Source organism: Tupaia chinensis, unplaced genomic scaffold (assembly GCF_000334495.1).
Source record: "Tupaia chinensis unplaced genomic scaffold, TupChi_1.0 Scaffold000159_1, whole genome shotgun sequence".
NCBI classification, from domain to species: Eukaryota; Metazoa; Chordata; class Mammalia; order Scandentia; family Tupaiidae; genus Tupaia; species Tupaia belangeri.
Genome location: NW_006159630.1, coordinates 5,966,433 through 5,975,824, shown reverse-complemented (window position 1 = coordinate 5,975,824; position 9,392 = coordinate 5,966,433). Strand labels below are relative to the sequence as shown.

At 62.8% G+C, this 9,392-nt stretch overlaps 2 protein-coding genes across 11 annotated transcripts in view; one reads left to right on the top strand and one right to left on the bottom strand.

The window, feature by feature from the left end:
- Nucleotides 1-991, top strand: part of CDK3 (cyclin dependent kinase 3) — a 5,263-nt gene extending 4,272 nt beyond the window's left edge. For 8 of the 10 annotated variants that reach the window (XM_027770778.1, XM_027770777.1, XM_014586764.2 and 5 more), the window contains one exon: nt 362-991. In XM_027770778.1, the coding sequence (XP_027626579.1) occupies nt 362-580 (219 nt within the window). In that variant the 3' untranslated portion in view covers nt 581-991. Of the gene's footprint in view, nt 1-285 lie in introns of all 10 variants that reach the window. The other 2 variants (XM_006145781.3, XM_006145777.3) reach the window with 1 other exon arrangement.
- An 81-nt stretch (nt 992-1,072) lies between these two features.
- EVPL (envoplakin) overlaps nt 1,073-9,392 on the bottom strand; it is a 19,545-nt gene continuing 11,225 nt past the window's right edge. Inside the window, exons 15-22 of the mRNA XM_027770813.1 lie at nt 9,281-9,384; nt 9,062-9,200; nt 8,744-8,937; nt 8,246-8,396; nt 6,007-6,090; nt 5,772-5,882; nt 5,599-5,691; nt 1,073-4,854 (exon numbers count right to left, since the gene is read on the bottom strand). Of these exons, the coding sequence (XP_027626614.1) occupies nt 1,417-4,854; nt 5,599-5,691; nt 5,772-5,882; nt 6,007-6,090; nt 8,246-8,396; nt 8,744-8,937; nt 9,062-9,200; nt 9,281-9,384 (4,314 nt within the window). The 3' untranslated portion in view covers nt 1,073-1,416. The remainder of the gene's footprint in view (nt 4,855-5,598; nt 5,692-5,771; nt 5,883-6,006; nt 6,091-8,245; nt 8,397-8,743; nt 8,938-9,061; nt 9,201-9,280; nt 9,385-9,392) is intronic.

Below are 9,392 nucleotides of genomic sequence, written 5' to 3'. Positions count from 1 at the left end.
AAGTCCTCCTGCCGCGAAGGGTTCTGTCCCTGGCTTCCTGACATTTGAGAGACAGGCAGGGACCTGGAACCCTAGAGAGGGACACTTGGGTGAGTTAGGCCTGGACTAGAATGAGCTCTTTGTCCCCAGGTCCTGGGCGTGTTCAGAACTGGCTCTAGAGCTAGGAGGGGAGGCTTCCTGCCATTCTGGGTTTGATGGCAACTGCTTTGGAGCTCAGGGCCTTCTAGCTGGGACCGGGAGAGGAAGCCACACAGGTCCGGGTTCTTCCTTCTCCCTTCCTTCCAGCAACTCCTTCAGTATGACCCCGGCCAGCGGATCTCGGCCAAGGCCGCCCTGGCCCACCCGTACTTCTCAACTGCAGAGGCCTCTCTGGCCCCCCGCCAGTGCGTGCTGGAGCGGCTCTGCCCTTGAGATTGGCGCCCTCGTCGGGTCCGCTCTGCAGCGGCTGCTACCACTGCCTCCCGCCCACCTCCCAAGACAGCGGACACATCTGTGGAGAGAGCAGTGCTCTAAGGATCGGGCCTCTGCCTTAGAGGGCCGAGCAGGGCTTAGTCCTGCCAGCAGGCCAGCTAGTTTCTGAGTTGTTTGTTGCGTTCGGCGGTGTAGAAGCACAGACGTGCCGGGCATAGGGGTTGTGTTAGAGACCTGGCCCCCAGCCCTGGAAAACGTGCCAAGCTGAGAGAAGGAAGCCTGCCTGGGCTGGGGCAGGTGCTTTGGAACCCTCAGACTGCCCCTGCCTGCAGCTGCAGAGCCACGTCTGAGAGAAGGGTGCCCCCTGCTGGTCTTTTTGGATTTAAACCGTTTGTGGGCAGAGAGGAGTTCCAGTTCAGAGTCCCAAGTTGAATGGGAGGGACGGGGGAGGCATTTTCCTGATCCCGGGAGGGTGGGGCCGTGTGGCTGTTCTAAGTAGTTGTCACTTCCTCTAAGATATACTTATGTTGGTTTGTTTCTGGCTTGACAAACAGGAAATAAATGTGACATGTTTCTGGCATTGTTCTACTCACGGGGAACACCTGGGCTTGCAGAGGTGGGGGTGAATGACAGGACTGGACAGTCCTAGCCTGAACTGGGATGGTGGGGACAGCGCCCTCTGGGAACACCCCAGGTCCCAGGCAGGCGAGTTGGGCACGTCCACTCCCTCTGGGAAGGAGCCCAAGTTCCCACCTGGACAAGACGGTGCTGGGAGGATCACTTTATTGGGCGCACTGGGTGGGGGAGGAGGGAGGAAGGAAAAGGAGCCGGGACCTCTTGGTCTGGGCGTGGGGCAGGCACCAAGGGGAGGGGAGGGGGCCCGTCACCTGAATATTGAGTAATAGAACAGTGGCCGGATGCGGAAGGCCCTCTGCAACCTCGACTGCTCTGGGGGACAAGGTGTGCGTGCTTTCTCCCCCCAGCGCCCCCACACGGCTCGCCCCATCAGCCCAGGCGGCGCACAGAGGGGGACGCGGGGCGGTAGCAGCGGTAGCCCTCCAGCGCAGCTGGGAGGAGCAGCAGGCCACTCAGGGGGTCTTTGCGGCAGCGCCCCATGGCCTCCTTGTAGCTTAGCCGCTCCTTGGAGATGGGGTCTGTCAGATCCTTCTCGTAGCCAGACTCGTCCTGCAGGAGCTGGGCCAGCTCTTCACTGATCATCCCGGAGAGCACAGCCTGTGGGATGGGGATGCGGCCTGTCCGCTTGGGGTCGATGAGGCCCCCGGTCAGGTGCTGCACCTGTAGGTGGGGGAGCACGTTTTCCCGGGGCATCCAGCCCTTCTGGACAGCCTCGCCCACGGACAGCCTCTTCTTGGTGACTGGGTCCTCGATGCCGGTAAAGGCCTTCTGGGCGTTGAGCAGCCTCTGCGTGGAGGTGTTCTCAATCAGCCCCCTCTCTATGGCCTTGTGCACGGAGTAGCGCTCACGGCTGAGGAGGTCCACGATGCCGCGCGTGGCTGCCTGCGCCTCCAGCAGCTTCTGCCCCGTGATGGGGTCCAGCATGTTCTTGGCCACAGCCGTCTTGATGCTGCATTTGTTGTCTGTGGCTGTGTCGTAGATGCCGGCGATGGGGAAGCTGTCACCCCCGAGCCCGAGTGAGAAGCCAGGGGAGAAGCAGAAGCTGCTCTGGGGGGTCGGGGAGGCAAGTGGGGACTTGGAGATGATGGAGCCGATGGAGAGCGAGGAGGAGGGCTTGGTCTCCCCGGCCACGAGCAGGGCAAACTCGGAGATGGGGAGGCGGCCGTCCTTGTACAGGTGGTACTCCTCCTTGGAGATGCGCCGGCAGCGGAGCGCGGCCTCGATGGAGTACTGCTTCCCGCTCTTGCGGTCCAGGAGCACAGACTCCTCCCCACAGGGGCCCGAGGTGGTGACCTCCTCCCAGTCACACTCGAGCTCCTGCAGCTGCAGGTACTGGCCTCGGTCGATGATGCCCCCCTTGTAGGCCTCATATGGGGACAAGTCCTTCCCGGTCTCGGGTTCCAGGATGGAGATCTTGGTGGAGAGGTTGGTCTCGCGCGTCTGGGTCTCCTGGCTCAGCTCCTCCCGGCTCACCTTGGAGTGGAGGTCCCGGAGGGTCCTCTCCTTCTCGTATATCTGGTCCTTCTCATGGAGGATGGCCTCCTCCAGCTGCGAGAGCGCCTGGCCCCGCTGGGCCGCCTTCTGCCGCTCGCTCTCTGTCTTCTGGCTGAGCAGCTTCGCCTCCTCCTGCAGCTCCAACGCCCTCTGCTGCTTCTGCCTCTCCAGCTCCCGTACCTCCTGCCGCAGCCACCCGACCTCCTGGTCCGCCTGCTCCCGGGACTTCTGCAGCTGATCCTCCTCCTGGGCCCAGGTCCTCCCCAGCGCCTCGGCCCTGTCGATGCGCTCGTGCAGGCGCCGCACCTCCTCCTCCCGGCCCTGGCGGGCTGCACGCTCCCTGCTGAGGGTCTCCCATACCCGGGCCCGCTCACCCTCTAGCACCCGGTCCTTCTCCACCCTGATCACCTCCTTGTAGATGGTCTTCCCCTGAGACTTGGTTTTCTGGAGGACGTCGATCTGGACCTGCAGGCTCTTGCTCTCCCGATGCAACTCCATCACCCGGGTCTTCTCCTGGTCCAGGTCCCGCCGCAGGGCTTCTGTGGACTTCTCCAGGTCCGGGTCCTTCTCCAGCTTGACCACTTCCTCCATGACGATCTTCTCGTGCACCGCGGGAGGCCGCTTCTCGAGTTCCTGGATCCTCAGGGTCAGCTGCCGCTGCTCTCTCTCCACCGCCAGCTTCTTGTCACGGTCCTCCTGGAAGCTGAGCAGACCCTCCTTCTCCTCCACCACGGCCCGCAGCTGCTGCACTTCCCGCTCCAGCTGCCGCCGCCGGCCCAGCTCCTCGTCCAGGCTCCGACTCAGCCGGCTGTGGTCCTCATGCAGCTTTGGGTCCTTCTGCGTGACCACCAGCTCCTGCACCACCACCTTCTCCTCGGGCTTCCTCCTCTCCAGCAGCAGGAACTTGTTCTGCAGCTCATAGACCACGTCCTCGGCAGCCCGCCTCTTCTGGGCTGCTTCCCGCACTTCCTGGCGGAGCCGCTCGGCCTCCTTCTCCAGGACCGGGTCCTTCTCGCGGCGCACCACCTCCTTGTTCACCGTCTTCGTCTCCACCTTGGACCGCTCCCTCTTCCACTCGTCGCGCTCCCCCTGCAGCCGGATGAGTTGCTCCTGGGAGCGCCCGTTGGCGTTGACCAGCTCGTTCAGCTGAGCCTTCAGGCGGTCAATCTCACGCAGCACCTCCGGGTTCTTCTCATGCCTCACCACCTCCTGGATCACCTCTTTGTACTCTACCGTGGGCTTCTGGGCCCGCAGGATTTCCAGGTCGGGCCGCAGCCTCTCCACCTCCTTCTCCACGCTGCCCCTCTTGCCGGCAGTCTCCTGCAGCGCAGCCCGCAGCCGTGTGATCTCTTGCTCCGTCTCGGGATCCACCTGGAAGATCTCGTGCACGCGCTCCTGCAGCTGCACTCTGGGCCGCTGCTTCTCCACCACGCTGTGCTTGCTGTGCAGTTCCTTCAGCTCCCTGGCCAGCGCCGCATTCTTCTTCCTCTCCTCCTCGAGGAGGCTTCTCAGCCTGGACAGCTCTTGGAGAAGGCCCGGGTCCTGCTCTACCTTCTTCACCTCCTTCACGATGACCTTGGGCTCCACCGAGCTGATGGCCCGCTCCAGGTCTTCGATGTGGACCCTGAGCTTGGCCGTGGCCTCCTCTGCCCGTTTTCTGCGTGCAGCATCCTCCTCGATCTGCAGTCTCAGAGCCTGGGCTGCCTTGACCATCTCCAGATCCTTCTCCACCTTGACCACCTCTTTCACCACGACCTTCTCCTTCACGTCCACCTCCTTCTTCTCAAGAGCCAGCAGCTCCTTCTTGAGCTCTTCCAGCTGGGCTGAGACGACGGTGTTTTCCTTCCCAAGCTGCTGGATCTCACTACGGAGCTGGGTGGCCTGGCTGTCCAGGCTGGCATCCCTCTCAATCTGCGTGACCTCCTTGGTCAGCAGGTGAGGCTGTATGGACCTCCTTGCGCTCTCCAGTTCTACGACCTTCTGAGCCACCACCTCTAGGTCTGCCTGCAGGCCAGCCCGCCTCTTAACCTCCCCCTCCACCTGGGCCTTCGCCCTGGCCAGGTTGCTCTCCAGCTGGGGGTCCCGGTAGAACTCCACCACTTCCTTCTCCTCCAGCCTCTCCAGGGGTCGCTGGGTCCTCAGCTGCAGCAACTGCTTCCGCTGCTCCTCCAGCTCGCGCTGCACCTGTGCCACCCGCTTCCTCTCCTCCTCCAGCTGGGCCTTCAGGGCCTCTGACTCTCTGTGTGCTTGAGCTGGGCTCTCAGACCCCTGCTTTGCATCACGGGTCACCTGGATGTCCTCACTGAGCTCCTTCTGCAGAGAGAGGGAGGAGGGAGAATGCTAGGATGAGGGAGAGGAGAGAGATGAGCCCTCCACGGTCAGAGCCCCCCTCCCTACTTCTTGAGACCTCCTGAGAGGTCACAGAAGGTGGAGCTAGGCCATGAGAGGCTTTGAGAAGCATCTTCACCGGATTTCGAGACGCTGATCTTCCCACTGGCAGACTCCTGCGGGAGGCTGAGGAGCCAGGTCAAAGCTATACTGGCGGGACGCCGGGCACCATGCAGGCCTATCTGCGCTTGCAAGTGCACACGGCACAGTTCGCGTTCCGGACCTCTCCTCCTCCATCCAGGCTCCCAGAAAGGAGTCTGCACTTGTCTGCGAGACGCTGGAGCACAGCTGAAGGTAGTGAGAGCTGGCACGTCGCCCGCAGCCCCGGGGAGCTTCTGGCTCCTGGTCTGCTGGGGCAGGGGCTCAGGTGCTGCCCCCATCATGGCTAGGGCACAAGGGCTGAAACCCTGTGGGGCTTTTCTAGGGTTAGAAGATCTGTCGTCCTCAGAGGACCGTGCAGTGGCCCAGCCTGGCCACGGAGTTTGACTCATTGAATGACACCCCAGAGCCCCACTCGGGGATACTGAGGGAGAACTGTGGGGGGCGGGAGCCCTGCTGCTCTCATCCTGCCGCGGGGCTGCAGCACTCGGGTGAGGAGGTTGGGGGAGGCTGCCAGGCTGACAGCCCCACCAGGCTACTGTGGAGACGGGGTGGGCGTCATCTCAGTACCTTCTCCAGCATCTTTCTAGCGAACTCCAGCTGGTGCAGCTGCTGCTGCTGTGCAGCTGCAGCCTCCGTGTAGGCTTTTACAAGGCTCTTCTCCTGGACAGGACAAAGGGAGGGGGAGGGAGGTCAGCCTCCAGCTGCTGCTGAGCCCTGAGCCCTGCTGGGTCCCATCTCACCTCCGCCTGGATGCTCTCCCGCAGAGGGACCACCCGGGCTCTCTTGGAGGCTGACACTGCCAGGGTGGGCTCCAGGGAGCAGCGGTAGGTGTCTGCCTGCAGCTCATAGTCCTGGGTAGGGAGGAGAGGACAACAGGCCGGATGTCAGAGGGGAAGCTGGGTGTGGGGAGCAGGGGACCGGAAAAGGAGGGGCGGTGATGGATAAAGAGGGACAGACTCAAATAAAAGCGCCTACCTCGAGAGCGTCCTGCAGATCCAGGGAGAGGCGGGATGCCGCGGCCCTGTCCCGCTCTCGGCTCTGGATCTCTTGCACCAGTCTCTGCCAGGGAAGAAACCGGAGTCAGAGAGGCCTGACTCTTCCAGTGGGGGCTTCCAGAACCTAGGCAGCTTCAGCCCAGGGACAGGAAGGCTGTACGGAAGAACTGGGGCGGGGCGGGGCATCCCTCCTTTCCCTGACAGCTTTCTCTACTTTCCCTCCTCCTCCTTGGCAGAGTCCCCATCTTCTGCCTGGCGTCCCTTAGAATTCTGCCCTCGTGCAGGGTCACCTGAGGGTTAGACCCAGCTGCGGAGTCTGTCTCAGTAGGTCTGGGTGGAAGCTGAGAAGAATCTGTACTTCTTTTTTGGAGAGGTTTTTGCTATAGGGCGCATGCGCTCGCCAGGAAGACAGAGAGAGAGAGACAGCTAGAAATCACCTCTCATGGGGGATGGCCATGCCACAATCCCTTCTCCTCCCGGGATCTTGGGCATGCACACACACGCACCTGGCGTGAGTTTAAGTCACCGGGTCCGGGACTCGAACCGCGGTCGACTACACGGGAGTCCAGCGACATAGCCATGCTGCCAGCTGTTGGCCCTGAGAATCTGTATTTCTTTTCTTTTCTTTTCTTTTGCTATAGGGCTTGTGCGCTCGCCAGACAGAGAGAGACAGAGAGACAGAAAGCGAGAAATCACCCCCCAGGGGGGATGGTCACGCCGCAATCCCTTCTCCTCCATTCTCCTCTCGGGATCTTGGGCACACATGCGCACACGTGCCCGACGTGAGTTTTAAGCCACCGGGTCCAGGACGCGAACCGCGGTTGACTACATGGGAGTCCAGCGACATAGCCATTACGCTAACTACTGGTCCCCAAGAATCTGTATTTCTGACAAGTTCCCAGGAGACACTAATACTGCTGGCCCAGGGACCACCCTCCAGGAACCACTGCGCTGCCTGGTTAGTGCCTAATCCTGCCTGGTTAGTGCCTAATCCTGCCTGGCCTGTTTCATTCACCTGGGACCTAAAAAGAAAAAAATTACCGGTGTTCTGACCCCGTGGTTCTAATTTAATGTGGGACGGGTTCTGGACTGGGGAGGTTTAAATGCTCCCCGGGAATTCTAAGCAGCAGCTGGGCTGAGGATCTCTGTCCCTGCTACCACACCCCCTAGATGTTCTCCTAGCCCACAGTCCCGAGCTATCTGCTCTCCTGGGAGCTCCGGCACCCGAGTCTGCCTCTCCTCCCCACGGCTGTCCCAGGCACCTCGCGCTCGGCCTGGGTCGGCTGACTCCATGCCTTCTGCCCAGCGTGGCCTGCTCTACGGACACCCTCTTCCCAGCTGTCTCTGGCAGAACCCGGGCATCTCCAGGACCTGTCCGTCATCACTGCCCGCTCCAAGCACTCCCCCAGTCTGCCCCGGGCAGCTACCTCTCACAGCCACCAGCTCGTTCTGGCCCGTGCTCCCACCCCGCTCCGGCCACCATGCCTCTCACCTGGACTTCCACCCTGTCTCCTCCTGGGCCTCCCTGTCTTCATCCCCACCCCTCCTCTCATTCTCTACTCGGCAGCCAGAGCGGCCACGTCTGAAGGTGCCGCCGGGTGGAGTCGGGCCTCCTTCCCGTGCCCCTGGGCCCCTCTGGCCCTGATTGCCGTCCCTGTTGGGACACCTCACCTGCTCCCCTGCCTACCCTGTTTGTTCTTCAGGGCTGCTTCCTTGTGAGTTCCTGACCCCTGCCATGACCCCCACGTCCCACAGGGGGCTCCCCAGTGCTCGGACTTCTCCCAGGAGTGCTTGAGCATCTGGTCTGTGATGTGCCGGCCTCCCCCACCAGACTGAGCTGCCAGGGAGCTGGGGCTGCACCCCCACGCCCCTAGCCCCTGGTTCAAGCCTGGTGTCCCAACAGGAAGAAGATGCGGCAGTGGTCGACACCCCAGGAACGCTGCGGTCCCAGCCTGAGTCCCACTGCCTGACTGGGACCAGTCAGAGATGGGCGGGTCATTTCAGGGGAGATTGGACTGGGCAGAACCCAAGGCCTCTACAGTCTCAGCTTTGAGGCCTCAGCGCGCTCTTGAGCCTTGGCCACTAGGGGGCCACACGTGCACAGGCAGCTGGAGCGGGCCAGGGAGGTGGGCCAGGCTGGCCGCAGAAACTCCAGTCCTGGGCAGGGGCCTGATCTACTGCAGCCCCTGCACAGCCCCCGGGCAGCCCCCGCCCCTCACCTTCTGTGCTTGCAGCTTGTAGGCGACCTGGCTGGGGCCGTCGCTGGGCCGCACCTGGCTGTGGGGCAGGTGCTCCAACCAGGAGCTCAAGTTGTCCCTGCAGTTCTTGAACTGCTGGTAGCTGAGGCCAGCGTCCTGCACCGTCTTCTCCCTGCAGGAGGGCGAGGCACAGAGCAGGGTGAGAGCCACCCTCTGGGTCAGGCAAAGGGCCAAGGAGGAGGCTGCTGGACAGGTCAGGAGGCCTGGGTGACCCCCCATGCAGATCCCCTCCTCTCTGGTCCTGGGCTGGAGCTGGGGTTCAAGGTGGAATCGTGTCTCTGCCAGGTGTCCCCCTGGGAGGTGAGTACTCTACTATTCCACTTTAGAGGTGAGGAAATAGCCTCAGAGAAGTGGAGTCACCAGCCCAAGGTCACACAGCTCGCTTGCAGCAGCTCCTGGGACCCATGCAGCCTGGGTACCCTGGCAGTTTGCCACATGCCCCTGGGGCCAGCAACTCACCGCAGGTCCAGCTGGTCCCCCACGGCATGGTAGCGGTCAGTGAGGGCCCGCACCTGGCGCTGCTGGCGTGGCAGGTCCTGGCAGAACTCGTGGAAGTTGTTCTGCAGCGCACTGCAGGCGTGCTCCGAGGCCTTGAGCGCGCGGTGCAGCCCCAGCAGGACGGCCTGCTTCTCCAGCAGCGCCCTGCGCTGCCGCTGGGAGGGGGACAAAGCAACAAGTGCCTGGTGGGTCTCTGAGATGCTGTGTCCTCCCCACTGCCCCCAGATGCTCTGCTAGGCTGTGTCCAGCGCCTGCCAGGGGCGCCTGCTGACCCCTCACCTGCAGCTCGCTGGCCCTCTCCTGCAGCGCCCCGGGGCCCGCCGGGATGGGGGCTTCTTGTGCCAGGGTGGACTCGAAGCCACGGATGACCTTGTCTGCCTCCTGGATTTGCTGCTCCAGACCCAGGGCAGCCTTGGCTCTGCCAGGGGAGGCGATGTCAGTCGCCCGTCGGTCACACTCTTCCCTCCCCGGCCCCCCAGGTGTCCCCAGAGCACGCACTTTTCCCCGTAGAGGCTGCACAGAACCTGCACGTCGCTGTACTTGTTCTTGACGCTGTTGAGGGCCACGGGCAGCTGCAGGGCGGCGGGGCCCACGGGCCGTGTGGACAGAA